Consider the following 16,176-nt stretch of genomic DNA (forward strand, 5'->3'; position numbering starts at 1 on the left):
ATCATCCGTTTTATGACAGGTAGACACGAAGATTCTGAACTTTCGATAAAATGAAAAGGGGTTGAGAAAAGTCGAACCACCTCTGAAGGAGATTTGGTCTCCCAATAAGCTTACAGAGACTGGTAATCTAGATTACCACTTGGAACACTATGGAAAGAACGACTCCTTCTGAAAAGATTTGCGCCTTTTAGTTGAAACACGCGAGTTGGTTATTGTACAAGGTCAGTAGAAGCAGATCCTCTCACCATTCTTCGAAGTGAACAGATTGTTCCCTGGAAAGGTCTTTAGCATTGATCTTATATTAAATGATCAATTATTCACTATGAAGTAGGCTGAATAGTGATCAGGTTCAGTCTACAAATATCATCCCCTATTTAAGTAATGTTTATGTAAGATTTCGCTTTTCAACTTTAGGATTGGTATTCGAAGGTGCAATTAATTACTTTACCAAAATGGAAAGTAGTTATATAAATCATTTTATACAATAATTTTGTTTAAACTCTGGGTCAACTAGCCAGTACCAGCAATTTCGAACACAAAGGCCTAAGAAAGCTCAAACGGGTAGAGGTAGATTAACTATTTTTATAGTCTAATCTCAGATACCAACCTAACATCTTGGAAAAAAAAAAAATGTTAAGTGGAATATACAAACAAAATGGGAATACTGTATTTCCTCAGGAAACTAGTTTTATTTTTGTTTAATATTGAAAACTAAAATGAAAAAAAAAAAAAAAAACTTTGAAGATGACTCTCCACTTCTAAGAAACGATCCTAGTAGCATCGTGGAACAAACGGGAACTTAATGGCAATACAATATATTTGATGAATAGCCAAAAAGATCTCTGGCTGAGGCACAATGACAAAGTTCCGCAACATTGAATACTGGATTCTCTGGTGACTTAACCATCTCCAAATCGGCGATAGTAGCGTGGTCGCTAACAAATCACTGCCTTGAAACAACTGGCTAGAAACCACCTAAAGTCAAGACACGAGCGACATTTTCCTCAAGGATGTCTGAAATGTCTCTTGATGGCAAATTGGCAATTAGTCATGCAAAGCCCAACTGTCAGTTCTGATAGTCCACTGTGCAGATGTTTGTTAATAAAGTAAATCTTTACCATTCGCAGACTTCTAGAGAAACCAGTACTGTTCCTGATTATTATAACCAAAGAATTAATGTTGGTTGTGTACCTATGGTTGTAGCCGATCCTGAAGCGCGAAGATCGGCTTAGGTTTGTGATGGTAAGATTGCAAAAAGATACCAATGTAAGCTGAGAAATACTTAAAACAAGTTTATTTACAATCTCACTTTAATACAATCCATAGAGGACAGGAGTTAAGTTAATATATTACAACAGTTATAGACATAACTAACGGGAACAGTTAACGGGAGGTAAAGTTACTTCAAAAAATATAGGAGTCTGTTAGTTGGTTTGTCTGATACAAGGCTTGTTTGGTCGGCCTGGGGGGCTTCTCGGATTTGACATTCACTACTGAAGGCAGAATCTCCGGATTCGTTCGAGTCTTGCTGATCTTCGGCCAGATCAGAGTAGCCAGTTCGTTGCTGCAAGAGAAAGAAAAGTTAACTCAGCGATGAAACCCACTGGGGCAGGAGAAGTCTTAAATTGCAGTACTCGTTGATCAGTACTCACCGTGAACTGTAGGTTGTAGATATTTGGAAATCCCGACTGTTTAAGCTTTTTCTTTTCCTCTTTACCAACCACGACTTCATCGCATTCGGACTCTTCCTCCTCTTCTATAAGTTGTTCTCCAGATTTCCTTGAAAACATGGGGTTACGGAAGCTTACAGATATTCCCTCTCCAACTTTTCCAAACCTTAAGCTGGAAAAGATAGTTAACATAGGTAATCGGTACAAAGCAACTCAATTCTCGTGATTAAAGTTGGTATTAATATTAGCAGCTAAGGAAGGTTACTTACTCTTGCCTCCTACAGAACAGGAGAGCTGCTACTAAGGCGACAACCACAAAGATGCCCATGACTATTCCAATCACCCAGCTGTGACTTCGAGGAGAGTCACGTCCTGCTGATATTACTTTAACAGCAGCACATCTGTCTCCATGATACGGTGGAATACACCTGCAAGATGGAGAAGTAATGAGATTGAGTTGTTCCAAGTCTTAAGGGCTGAAAATTAAGGACGGAGGGTTGAGGATTAGCGTAGCCAAGATCCTTACTTGCATTGAGGTCCATTATCCAATATGCATTCTCCTTCATTGAAGCAGTAGTCGCTGCATTCATCATAATCTCTCTGTGGAAAGGCTTCAGGTTTGTCTTCTGCTGAAGAAGAAATGGGTTCATTAAGTGTAGTGTCCAGTTTGTTAGTACTTTAGAACTAGGCAAGTTTATGATAAAAAAGCCCAACAAAAGTACTCAAGAACCGATTCATGTATTTACCTCCGAGGCAAGTTTCAGAGTCATTGGACAGGGTGTAACCATCAGTACAGGTACAAGTATAACCTCTGGGGTTTAAGAGGCAGAGATGACTGCAATTACCGTTCTTACAGGAGTTCACGCCTAGAACAAGAGAGCGAGTTAGATAAAGTATTACATACTTAATCTAATGCATCAGCTAGATCTTTCAATGCTTACCATCAGGTTGGTTGGCACGATGCATCGACAGCAACATTGTACCTTTCACATCCCCGTGGCGGACTATTGTTTTGTCTTTTCCGTCAAGCCTATTGACGCTGTACATCATGTCACGTGACATGTCTATCCAATAGAGTAGATCTTCGAATAAAGTCAGACTGTAGGTGTTTTCTGCACCATCTAATACCTGTCGCCTACAAAAAAAAAAAAAGGCAGTTTTACCAGTGAGCATTGCGAAGATTACAGTAATCTCCCAAATGCTCTGAGCACACTTACCTGTTCAATCCGTTAAAGTCAGCAGATTCCAGCATATTCAGTCTTCTGTCCACCCAGTACAGTACATGATTAACATGGTCAATGGTTAGCGCTATCGGCCAGTACACTTTCCAGGATACTATGATTCTTCTGTTGGTTCCATCCATCCATAATCTTTCAATTAGACCAGAAGCTGCTCTGGCAGTTTCCCATTCACTCCAGAAAAGCAATCTGAAAGAAAAGAAACAAGTTAAAATTCTTTCCTTTACAGATCAAGTTAAAGAGTTCCTTTTGATCTAAGAAAGCTTACCCCATGTCCGCTTCTACGGCTATGCTTGCTACGTGTTTAGCAGTGTCAATTAGAGTAAAGCAGTATTCGCCATCTTCTCTACAAACTCGAATTCTGTTGTCGATGTCTGTGTAGTAGAAGTTACGACCGACCCAATCCCAGCATAACAGAACAGGACCTTTTAGGTTTGAGACCACGACTTCATAAGAAAACGTTGATAGAGATAGGCGAGATATTGTACCCTAGGGAAACAGAAAATAACCAAAATCTTTAGTTCCTATTAAGGATAACTAAATTCCACTTAAGTACGTTAAAGTACTAAAAATATAGTTACCATGTTCTGCTCTGTCCAAAACACCCAGTTGTTTTTAGCATCATAGTCCATTCCTTTCATCTCTACGGTACTCATTACTAATACCAAGTTCTCTTTGGTTTTTTGCTTAATGGCTCTGATTTGGTACTGCATCAATATAAGTAGTGTATGAGGACCACCTGAGGGAAATTAAGACGAAACGGGTTAAGTCACCGTTACAAGCTTTAGCCTTTACCTCAAAATTAAATTGGATATTTTGGCCACTCACCTACTGCTTTGCATTGTTTGTGTCCAGGACCATGGGCATTGTAACCAACAGCGCACGTACACATATAACTGCCTTTTGTGTTATTGCAGTGATGGCTGCACAATGTTGGAGTTTCCTTACATTCGTCGATATCTGAAATTTGAAGAAATTTAGTTTAGCCAAGTGAGAATTATTGAGAAATAGTTACTACATGCAGCTAGGAAGCAAGCTTACCTTCGCAAGCTTTGCCATCACGGGAAAGAAAATATCCTGTTTGACAGGAGCATTTTGCTCCCTTCGGAGTGTTTTGGCATATTTGTGAACATCCACCATTTGACTCCAAACATGAGGATGCTAGAAAAGAATTAAGATCAATATTAGGATCTTAAATTAATCAGCTTAATCCAAAGTCTAGGAAACAAGTTGGACAGTTAACTTAGTAACTTACCGCAGTGTGTGCCTTCGTCAGAGTAATCTAAGCAGTCCAAGTTCCCATCGCATACTCTAGCCCATGGTAGGCATTCCCCAGATGTACAAGTGAAAGATGCACCACACGAAGCAGCTGTAATGATAAAGGATCCTTAGTTCAGAGACAGTGGAAGTATTTCAGCCTTTGGTCAATTTAAGGGACTATACAAACTTTAATCCACTTTCATAAGTGGAGAATATCAATTACCTTCTGTTGTAGTCTTAATCTTCTTACTAGTTGATGCGTAGCGACATTTAGGGAGAGTTTCGTCCGAATTATCACCACAGTCATCTTGACCATCGCATAACCATGCTTCTGGAATACACCTTTTATGTTTGGAACAATAGAATTCCAACGGCGAGCACTGGTTGTTAGCTGGAATAAAAATAAATCTTAAACACCATTTAATAAATACATGACATGCAAGATCATAAAATAGGGTTTAAGTGGATAACCTGGTGTTTAAGAGTTGAATTTAATTTTGAAATTTATACAGGCGTGAATGAGAGTATTGTCGAGTTGGGTTTTCTACCATATTTGGTGTAGCATGGAGTTTGAGCCAAATATAGCGCATGAAGCATTAATATCAATGTCTGAAATGTTGTACAAAGGCATGACGAACCCCAACGCCCCTTTAAAGAAAAAAAATTAACCGAACCTCAAGTTGCATTTGAAGTGTCAGATGTTTAACGATGCTCATAGGGTGATGAAAATCAGGCTAGAATGTAGTCCATGACTAAAAAGAATGACAAAGGTGCATTGATACAATAGTTGAATAAAGACTAGGTGATTGGCACGCAATAGTAAACAGGTACATTAAAGGAATGACAAGAGTTTGCAGGTGGAAGTTATACACAGGAGGAAAGCATCTTTCTGTTCAGCATAGTTAATTGCTGAAAAGAATAAGTTTTAAAGTGCTTCATTCATAATGAATTAGAGGCTTGATAATTTAGTCAAACAGGGATTTCGTCAACCCAAGAATCTCAGAAGCCGGGCAAAGTAAGCTACCTTATGCGTGAATAATTATAGAATACTATCTCCATGTGGTGTTGTAAACTTGGAATTCTTTTCCCTTTCGTAGCCTTCCATTTACTTTTTTAACCAAATGTTTACCAAGTGTAGTGATAATGGAAGTTATTCCTCAGTGAGCTTACAGTTTTAAGAATTAACAGGCTATCTTGCTTTAGAATTAGTAAAAAGAACTCACTGCAGTTAACTTCATCTTCTCCATTTCTACAATCATTAAATCCATCGCACAAGTCGTACACCGGAATACACCAGCCATCTTCGCATTGAAATTCATTAGGACGGCAACTACTAGGAAGGTAAGCTAGATGGAGAGAAATTAAGATCAGGACATGGCACAAAAAGTTACGCACTGTTCATAACGCAAGACTTGAGCAAAGTTTACTTACTACAATTCTTTTCATCCGAGCCATCTTTACAGTCCGATTTGTGATTGCAGACTAGTTTGGTATCGATGCACGACCCATCATGGCAAGCAAATTCATGTGGAAGGCACGTAGGAATAGCTGAAAGATAATTAATCCACGTTGAAAATATTTAACAGTGGAATCCTTTGAGGTGATTAAGTTCAGTTTCGGGATTTTATACTTACGACAGTCCTTCTCATCTGATTTATCTTGGCAGTCGGGCTCTCCATCACATTTCCAGCTCAATGGCAGGCACTGACCGTTGTCACATCGCATTTGGGTTACCAGACACTTATTGACATCGCAGCCTTGTTCGTCTGCTCCGTTAGCGCAGTCTTCCTGTCCATCACAGCGCCAGTTGTACGGGACACAGGATCCGTTTCCACAGTAGAAACTGGTGTTGCCACACAACTGGGATTGAGTAGCTGCAGGAGAGAAAAAAAAAATGAGTATACTGTTAGGTCTACTTGTCAGAGGTGAATTAGATATGGAACACGAGATACTTACTGCAGTTTTCTTCATCGGAGTTATCGCCACAATCATTCATCAAGTCACATCTCCATCTTTGGATTATGCATCGTCCATTTCTGCACGTGAAGTCGCCAGGTGGACAAGTTTGTTCTAGAGTGGAAACGACTTAATATAGAACTGTCTTATGTGAAATAAGGTGGTTTAAAGTAGATACCAAATAGAACTAAGCATGAAAGACAATACACAGTACGTTGAAGTAGTTTGTCGTAAGAGTTTCGGCAATGGTTCTTTTCCTCAGAGATTAAAGATTATGGCCAGCTGCTTTAGCAATCGAGTGCTTGCATCTTATGTTTATAGTCTGATCAACATGTGTATATTATCTTCCTACTTAAAATTAAATGGGCTACTCACCACATCCCTCTTCATCAGAACCGTCGGGGCAGTCTCTTGATCCATCACATCTCCAGCTCTTTGCTATACACTTGGTGCTATTGAAACATGTAATTTCTTGTGGACTGCAAGTACCTTTGGCTAGAACTGAAGAGATTGAAAGTTAGTGGTGTAGGGAAAAGGGACATTTCAGGATTTAGTTAAGGGGGGCATCGTTTTAAGTTTTTGGTACTAATCCCTGGGAATAATCTCCAGTAGTTAGTAACAAAAATTAGCGTTAATCTGACCAAGTTTTAGTTACCTTGGCATGTTTTTCCATCTGTTCCAAGCGTTTTTCCTAGAGAGCAGGCACAGAGCATCCCTGTTGGAGTTGTCAAGCATATGTCGCTACAACCTCCTTTGTCATTAGCACACTGTCCTCTTGCTAAAAGAGGTTTTGAAATTGAGTTGAGTACCCTAATTGCTACAAATAAGATTACACTAATGTAGTTCAATGAAGATTGATTCAGCGACTATTACCTGTCTGTGTAGGGCCAACGTAGAAAACCTTTCTGATCGTAGAAGCACCATGCACACCTGGCAAGGAGATAACCACAGTTTCATCAGGACTGGCTCTCGGAATTAACTTCAAGTTGTGTTCGTCAGTATTTGTCCAGTAGATGAAGTCTGGAGTTACAGCAACAGAAGCCAAGTGATTCAATTCCTCCTTATGAACTTGGCGCCTTCTATTGAGAAAAGAAGCCAGTTTCAATGAGACTGGTATTGAACTGTCGATAGTACCTTTATACAAAAATCATTGTAGATTAAAATAGAATAAGTTACCTCCTTGGAGTGACCAAATCTACCGACTGGATCGAAGAGTGTCTCGCGTCAGCCCAGAACAGTCTTCCAATAGATTTATCTATGGATAAAGAGACTGGTAGTCCCACATCAGACACTAGGGTCCTATTATTTGAACCATCCATGTCGAACAACAGAATACGTGGACTTTTACCAAGCGTTGCTGCAAACATTAGCCTATTCAAAGACAAGGTATATTTCAGTGTTACACGAGTCATTTGCGCTTTGAAATAGATATTCGATATGTTGCAACTCAGATGCAAGTTTCTTACCCTTTCTCTACGTACAAGATGAGATCGATTGGTCTTTCCAAGTCTTCAGCTAGCACCACCCTATGAAGACCATTTGCGGTTGCAACTTCGATAGTTCCTTTTCCGGCATCGGTCCAATAGAGGTTCTTGCCTATCCAGTCAAAATCTAAGCTTTCAACGCTATCAAGATGTTTACTGATGACTTCCCTGAAATAAATAGAAAATTAAGTTTCCAGAAGATTGAACGCCACAGAATTCTTTGGAGAGGTTAATTACTTACCTAACATCGTAAGTCGACGAGTTGACTGCTAAAATGGTATGCTTGCGCACATCACTTAGATAGATAGTAGCGGTACTACGGTCAAAGGCCAGTGCAGCGATTTCTTCGATGTGGTGGACTGGCAGAGTACTGACGAGGTTGTCGCCAATGACCTGATGGGATATCTGGTAGAGGAAGTCTTGGTCGGCCACAAATATCAGAGATGTATTGTTGTTACCTGCGAAGAAGGCTTGTATTAGTTAGAGAATAACTACCAAGTTAATACTTTTTATTAAGCATTGTCTAAGAGATACTTACGTGCACAAGTTCTTTTGTCTTGTTGTAAGAAGTAGCCTTCAGGACACAAACAACGGAATTTAATCTTGGGAGCTATAACGCAAAGGTGACTGCAGTGATCACCCCAACATGGATTTGGAGCTGTAAGAAGAAAAACGTGGCTTAATTCATCTTAAATGAATAGTCTTATCTTAATTAAGTATTTGGACTACATTAGTTAAGTTAAACCATATTTTAGGTTATCACTGAACTTGCCTGCTTTTCTCAAGACTGGATGATAGATGTGGAGACCCATTATGTGTTTGTTATTTTCTCTTACTAAGCTGGTCTGATTTCTACCAGTAAATTTATTGCAGGTATCCAAGGTAAATGTTGTCCAGTCACTCCAATAAATAGAATCTTCAAACAAGGCGATGGAATGCGGATGGTACACACTGTCTTGAATCAAGACCTACAAAAGCCATTGAGGTTATAGAATACCAATACAACTAAACTATCAGCTGAAAAATTGGGAATTTTTCAATTTAATCGGCTATCAGTTTACCTTTCTGATCTTTCCATCCAATGTAATATACTCTATTCTGTTGAACTTGGCATCGCACCAGTATAGTCGGTCTGTTGTGTGATCTACTGTGACGTCATTGGGCCATCGGACAGTGGTGTTAATCAGCGTTACTCTGTTAGACCCGTCCATACCACTCTTGAATATACCTGGGGAATTACCCCACTCAGTCCAGTACATAAGCCTAAGAAGCAAAATGAAACTTAATAGAAGTTGAAGAGGATATTGTACCACAATAGTTTAGTCTATTTAAGAAAAATATCATACCCTTCTGGGGGGTCCAGTGTAATTCCTCTAGGTCTATCCACACCCTTATCCAGCAGAGGTGCACATAACGATCCATCGAGTTTACATATGAGAATCATTTGAAGACCGGAATCAGTTACGTAAAGATTTCGTGCCAACCAGTCTATAGCTATTCCTTCTGGAGTGTGGAGACCTAAAGAAGTGAAAAGTACTATTTAGTAGGCAATATATACTTGTTAAAGTTACTTAATAACGGGATAATGAGGAAACTAACCTTTATTAAGAACTGTCTCCATAGAGCTGCCATCGAGTTTACAAGAGTGGATAGAAGCGGTTTCTTTAGTTTTTTCTGACCAGAAAACTCTTGATTGAACATTGTCAAAGTCTACTGCCATCGAGTTGTTAATAGCTTTGTGGATAGGGAAGTAGCGACCAGATCGTAGCCATAGACCTCTAATTTCCTCAAAATTGGTGAAGATCAATAGGGGCTCTGGTCCTGAAAAGACCAGAATCATGGAATAAAAAGTTACCTAGAGCTAAATTAGTTCTAGTAGTCTAAGTTCAAGAAACTTACCATTAGCAATACAAGTTCTGTTGCGCAAGATGTACCCATCAAGACATTCGCATTCGAAGCTACCTTTGGTATTGATGCATAGATGGCTGCACACCGTGAAGTTGTAGTCCGTACATTCGTTAATATCTGATTAATGAGATCAAAGTCAGATTAAGCGTTTCCATTTAAGAAATGTTCAACTGCTTAAATTTTATGTACAGAGATTGGATGGTTTACCTGTGCAACTCTTGTTGTCGTTTTCGAGTTTGTATCCAGGATTACAATAACAGAGTATTCCAGATGAAGTGGACATGCATCTGTGTTGACAAGTAGCATTCTCACAGGCATCTGAAAGAAAGGAGAGTTTATTCTCAGGACAGGGCTTTAGTATCAAATGTATTCACGAGTAGCCTGGTTTATAGTTTGTTAGCGCTTACCACAGTCACTTTCGTCTTCTCCTCCAGGACACTCAGTTTTGCCGTTGCAGACTTGTTCTAGATTCAAACACGTACCGTTGGGGCACCAGAATTTTCCTCTGGATGAAACGCACAACTCTTGATTTGATCCTAAAGAAACCAATCATTCCGATTAGCTTATATTGTCTTGACATTTGAATTAATTAATTTGGGTAATGCGAAGTTAAATGAATCTAACCATTCTGGCATCCCTCTTCATCCGAAGAATCATTGCAATCTTTCATGCCATCACAACGCCACCTGTTGGGTATGCATTGATGATTTTTGCAACGGAATCCTGTACAGACAGACGTATTATCACCATCTGAAATATTCAGAAAAAGTTTCCCTTAAAAGAATCACCGGAATTCCAGTTCATTTACTAAAGGTTACATTAAACTAGCTATTCCAAAAGCTGACTGTTCTTTATCTGTTCATGAAGCCAATTTAAAAATAGTTGGGACGGTTCTCGGCCAATTACTACAAACAAACCCAATTAACTCCAATCAGTTAAGTTCGAAGTACGTGGCTGTCAGCTTATACCCGAAAAGATTTAAGAGTAATTACAAATCTTTCGCTGAAAGAAGGTACTGTAGTTTCAATTGATTCTACCGCTTCGAATGATTTGGCCATTGAAAAGGAGCAGAAGCTTGGACATTAAGTTTGTACCCTTACTTGGGTCATATCGGGGTAAACAATTTAGATTGATTACGACCTAAAGGCAGTCTATCCAGTTTACTATTTACAGGTTGAGTTCAAAGCAAAGATTCAATTCAAATCAAAGCATTAAGTTTAATCTAATTCAGTTTCTTAGAAGCCTTAAAAGTATTTTAAACTTACCACAATATTTCTCGTCCGAAAAATCAACACAATCATTCTGTCCATCACACCTCCAGGCTTGAGGAATACAGTGACTGGAGTCATTGCACTTGAATTGCTCTGCAGGACAATAAAGGTGAGGTGGGGCAGTCGAATCTGGAACGATTTTAAACGTAAATTCAGCAAAATAGCTTAATTATAAGAATCAGGCAAGTTTGGTTTGACAAGTTTGGTTTGACAAAATCGAAGTAGAATGTATTCTTACCACAATTCATTTCGTCTCTGTGATTGCCACAATCATTTTCCCCATCACACCGCCAGAACATTGCCACACATTTTCCATTTTGGCAGTCGATCCAGTTTGGAGGACATTCTGTCAAAAGAATGAATGATTAGAACTATGAATTGTTTCTTAGTTCAGTGAATTGGAGTAGTATTACAGCAGAAAACTTATGAATTAAGTTTTACATAGTTCAATGCCATTTAAAGGTTAGTGTCTAATCCCTGCTCATCCCTTATTCTTTTCTCAAGAGTTGGCAGGCATTGCAATATTTCGTATAGGAAAAGCTAGGTAGATTTGGAATCTGTTCGTAGGAGTTAAATTACATAAACATTGCCTCAGTTCATGTTCACAGCCATCCACGTGCTTGGAAACTCAAATCTTGTACAGGTTGATGACTATGGTATTCTGGTTTCTGTGGATGAACCATTCGAGAGAATGTTGAGGTACCCGATGCTATCCAGGAGGTGACGAGCTGCAGTTTTAACTGTTCAGTTCCAAAACATTCATCTGAATTGAGTACTTGTACGATTCAAGTAAATGAATGAAGTGTTCAATTCCAGGTTCATTGATTTACTTGTTCAAATTCGCTCAGGAATGTGAAATCAAGGGAGCTAGTAGCCTATGTACATTAAAGCTGGCTTTTCGCTTTTATACACAATTTTAGGCGTCTAAGCAAGAGTTAATCTTAGATCACTTGGAAGGGGGGTGGAAATGTCGACCAATTTGAGTGACGTGTTAATTTAAGGTGTGGTTAGTTTTCTTATCCAGTTTCGCTCAAGTTTTAAATAATCTGAATTATAGTACTGTAATAAATATTGCTTTGCATATTCGCAATTACAAAAAAGCACTAATCTGACTAAACCAGGTTTAAAATAAATCTGGACTCATTCCTTAAGTTTCTGTAGTCTGAATCATCCAAAAAGGATTACCAAGCTACACAATGACAAACCTTAACAAGATAGTAACACCCACTATCGATGGAACTTGGGATTCATGACCCCAGGGATCCTGTCAATTCGTTGTACAACACTTTGGAAAATACCACTGGTGGATAACCAAATTCGGCAAATACACAGGGGATTGCTCCAAAGACCAAAATGTAGAGATCAATTTATGTCGGATGGGTAATACGCATCAACGACATTCGGTTTGCAACCAGCGTTATAATTCATCGAAAAAAAAGTTAGGGTTAGTACATAGGCGGATTTAGGGGAGGGGCACATGCCCCACCAATTGGAATTATATACTTGTAAAAATGCGAATAAAAAAAAGTTAAGGTTCTGGATTTTACTACAATTACCTGATGGTTGTGATCATCCTAATATGAAAAGAATCATTCATTTACCGTACCGGACTTGTGCTTCTCCCAAGAAGCAATTTCTAGATCCACCTATGGACTAGTACCATGGGATGGGTTAGGGGTAAGCTTCCCTAGAAGCTTGTAAATTAATTTCTGGCTTCGCAATCATTAAACCATGCATGCGTATGGTTCCACCTGGTTTCTGCGCCCGTAATTTTCCAACCAATTCATGCTCCTGGAAAAGGAGCACGATTCGACTGAATAGATGTGTTCAAAAATTAACAAATTTGGATTAATGGTGTTATAATATGGATAGAGTCATGCTGAAATAGGTACGCACTTACTTTCCAACCTACCTGGAAGGAGTGTTGGCGTGAATCTTTTTATACAAAGACGATAAATATTTTCTAAAGTTCTTCATTCCTAAATCACCAGAAGGACTCTTTCCTAAGATTTCCTAAGCCTTTACTTTTCTGATGTTTGATATACACCAATTGTCTTTCACCGAATGACGTGGACCTCCCCGCCTCATTTAGTTTATCCAAATGAGGAACTTTGGAAGAGTTCCATTTCGCATTAAAAATACGAAATCTAGGACCAAATAAGCATCTAAAATGGAGTTGCACAAAAAGCCTCCTTTGCAACCCAATGTTGGTTATTTGGGCAGCACTTTATATTAAAACCAACACTTGAAGCGATAGGTATCCATGATTTAACATGGTTGTATTTGATTGACAGGACAACGTACCAATATTTGCATTTGTGGGGGGAGGGGAGAGTCGCAAATATTGTATTCCTTTCATAAATTAATATCCACAGGATTCTTTAGATCAAAGACGTTCTAGTTGAACAACAAAAGCATGATCCTCAGTTCCCTTAAAGTACGGCCCTTCCCCATTTCTAGTAATGATGTTAATCACACGCGAATTGTTAGTTCTTCAGGTTCAGTGTTCAATTTGAACGTTGGAGACTGACATTTTCCAGCCAAACAACTCTTGCTTTGTGAAGCAGTTCTTGTGTCGTAATCCCCCCCCCCCCCGGCGATTCTTTGATATTATCAAGTCACTTTTCTTGGTCTTTTGAATTGCTATTTAAGAAATAAAATTTAAATCAAATCATGAAAATACAAAAATATAGCGAAGATTTAACATTCAAGTGACCTCTAAACACCCCACCTTCAAGCGACCTTCAAGATTTCACATTCAAATGACCTTTCTGAAGATATTTGCCACCTTCGCAAAAATTTGTGCAATGAATGGCGCAGGAATTAGTCACGTGCACCAATAGAAGTTTTTCTAGGGGAAGAGTAAATATGTCACTGCATTATGAAAGAAAAAGGTATCTACTCTCAGAGGCTGAAAGTAAAGTAATAATTCCCTCGAGAAACTGGCCTGAAGTCAATGTCACCAATATCGAGATTAAAATTGTCCCAAAATGGAGCTATTAGCTGGGTGGTTACAGTGCCCTATTGAAAAACACTTCTCGATCTTTAACCTTTTTTGCAATACCTTTAGAAAGCCTCAAATTTCTGATTCAAACAAGCGTAACATCTGCCCCCCCCCACTAATAATTTGTCTTAAGTTCCTTAAAACATTTACAGCTAATAATCCAACTAAATTACTTACCTCCAGCTGCACGAAAACCCAAAAACGCTAAAAAAATCCATGGACTGACCCACCTCCACATGTTAACAAAAAACAAACGCCTTGATTTACAACCACAGACTCGATTGGCACCTGCGGGTGAAAAAACTTTATACTGAAAGGAAGAGCCAATTCGTTGCCGGGGAGGAACTGGTTTCCCCCTCTACCCATAAGGGCTCGCTGTAATATTTTTGGCAGCCAATCGTATCTAACCATTAAGGCAATACTCGAAATAGCATTTTATAAGGGGAAGAGGGTAGAAGCAGAGGATGAAGTTGCTGTTTCTGTTTCAAATCGAAAGATTTATAGCTGATGGAAGAGTTGATTGATCAAACACTGGCCTAACTATGTAAACTACAACTATGGATTGTGCATTAACTCGTATCATATAATTAGTGGCGTCGTTCGCTAGTTTAAAGAGGACGTTATTAATTGCGTCACTATTTCTCCCTCTGGCACCAAGACACGCTCTCAAACAAACTACCATGTAATGACCCGATGCGCAGATTAACGATAATCCAGCTATAATGTGTGTTAATGTTGCTCTTCCCCCTCCGAAATTGGATATGCCACCATCATGTACGATGACTGTCCTCTTCTCTGACGTTTATTGCAGCTGGGCCCATTGGAATCTTATTTGAAAGGAATTGATGGCCGAGTGTAAAGAGGATAATTTCTTTGTGTGGACATCTTGGCTTATTTAATGTTTTTCGCATCTCCAAATCGAGCATTTATTAGAGCTATTTAACATATCGTACGTTGCGCAACCTTATATATGGGGGTCGTGACCCTTATAATGGGTTCCAGAAGAATTTCGACTCGCGCTACACCAAAACATCGAGGTGTCACTGAAGGCATCTAGCTCCCTCTGTTGGTAACTTATCAAACTAGTCAGTAGATTACTCTAATTTATTTACCGCGTTTAATATTTAGTAAAAGCAAGAGGATTCGTGTGTTCCATGCTCTGTTTGCCTGTTGAGGGCCCTCGTGGATAGCGTATAGTGTAGTTTGACTAGTGGCACTGGGGGGTTTTTCTCAAATCCGTGATTGGTACTCTATAAAGGCCGGATAGTGTGAGTTTTTGAAGGGTAGGTTGTCTTGGTATGTTGTCCTGGCCTCTTTGCCTTGGGACCTGTGGAAACCACCAACCCCTAGTTACCGTCCTTCTCCACGGGGAGGTGGACCGGGTCACTAGGAAGAATAGACTCTGGCGAGGCGAATCCGGGTCACCTGAGCTTCTCAGGGAGGACCCAGAAAAAAAATTGGGGATAAAAGAAGGAGAGAACATTGGGGGCAGTAGCGAACATGGCTGCCAAGTTGAAAGGGGATGACCATCTCTGGAGTATGAAGCTCATTCTGCCCTAGAGGGGGGAGGAGTTAAAGTGATGGTGGGCTAGCCACCAGACGAAAGTGGGACTTGGGAGTCCATCCACCTGTTAGCGAGTAAAGATATGGGGAAAGGGATCTCTATATTAAGGATTTGAAAAAGGAGATAGATAGGGAAGGGGGATTCGGGAGGCCATCTCCCCCCCCGGAGGTGAGGGAAATAAAGGTTATGGGTAAATCCTACAAGGTTGACACGTGTACGTCGATGTCCCACACCCAGTCGGGCTTCAGCAGCATACAATACAGGGAAAAAAAACTAACATTTTGGTCCTACGAATGCATGGGCTGGCAAGGACCTAAGGGGTATTCTGTAGCTTTTGCCTGGAGTGTCCTCAGTCGTGGGTAGCACAGTAAGTAGAATCGACGTCCTTCTCACAGTGGAAAAGACCTGAATTCGATTCTCGTCAAGGACGCGATGAATTTTTAGTTAGGCTGAGTTAGTTAGTCTCAGGAGAGGGTAGCATGGCTTTTCCTCCCGGAAATTATAATCTTTGTTTCTTTAGATTGTCGAATGAACAGATGCTTTTCATAATGTAGTGTCCCACTCTACAAACATGTTTACTCTCCCCTAGAAAAATTTCTAACGGTACATATGATTATTCTCTGCGCCATTCGGGGAACAAATTTTAACAGTGGTGAAAAACGTATATTCAAAAAGGTCATTTTGAAGGTCAGATATTGGAAAAATGTCATTTGAAGGTCAGATTTTGAAAAAGGTCATTTAAAAGTCAAATCTTGAAAGTCTCTTGAAGGTGGAATGTTTAAAGGTCATTTGAATGCCAAATCTTAAAAATATATATTTTT

The 16,176-nt window shown here is 39.5% G+C and overlaps 1 protein-coding gene across 1 annotated transcript; it reads right to left on the bottom strand.

Annotated features, from left to right (window-relative positions):
- Nucleotides 1-1,347: 1,347 nt before the first annotated feature.
- On the bottom strand, nt 1,348-14,055 carry LOC150075443 (low-density lipoprotein receptor-related protein 2-like). Its single transcript, XM_090388488.1, has 34 exons — nt 13,969-14,055; nt 11,026-11,133; nt 10,782-10,916; nt 10,141-10,266; nt 9,924-10,052; nt 9,724-9,834; nt 9,508-9,633; nt 9,208-9,429; nt 8,955-9,126; nt 8,670-8,871; nt 8,381-8,576; nt 8,147-8,266; nt 7,850-8,066; nt 7,591-7,776; nt 7,301-7,495; nt 6,998-7,203; nt 6,780-6,902; nt 6,500-6,625; nt 6,125-6,238; nt 5,653-6,042; nt 5,392-5,514; nt 4,392-4,559; nt 4,164-4,277; nt 3,950-4,069; nt 3,737-3,868; nt 3,490-3,647; nt 3,177-3,397; nt 2,888-3,097; nt 2,612-2,805; nt 2,417-2,536; nt 2,197-2,299; nt 1,940-2,098; nt 1,653-1,842; nt 1,348-1,564 (listed from the first exon to the last, which is right to left on the bottom strand). Exons 1-34 carry the CDS (start codon nt 14,027-14,029, stop codon nt 1,400-1,402), a joined length of 5,442 nt encoding a protein of 1,813 aa, XP_090244614.1. The 5' UTR covers nt 14,030-14,055; the 3' UTR covers nt 1,348-1,399.
- Between the last annotated feature and the right edge of the window lie 2,121 nt (nt 14,056-16,176).

The sequence above is a fragment of the Mastigoproctus giganteus genome, chromosome 14, assembly GCF_048544385.1.
Source record: "Mastigoproctus giganteus isolate SK-2022 chromosome 14, ASM4854438v1, whole genome shotgun sequence".
Lineage (NCBI taxonomy): Eukaryota > Metazoa > Arthropoda > Arachnida > Uropygi > Thelyphonidae > Mastigoproctus > Mastigoproctus giganteus.

What these genes read in the sequence shown, in the direction of transcription:
- LOC150075443 (XM_090388488.1), bottom strand. Translation starts at nt 14,029, where the DNA reads ATGTGGAGGTGGGTCAGTCCATGGATTTTTTTAGCGTTTTTGGGTTTT. An exon ending in TCGTCGACTTACGATGTTAG is followed by an intron (nt 7,777 to 7,849) that starts GTAAGTAATTAA and finishes TATTTATTTCAG; the next exon opens with GGAAGTCATCAGTAAACATC. An exon ending in CTGTTCTGTAGGAGGCAAGA is followed by an intron (nt 1,843 to 1,939) that starts GTAAGTAACCTT and finishes TATCTTTTCCAG; the next exon opens with CTTAAGGTTTGGAAAAGTTG.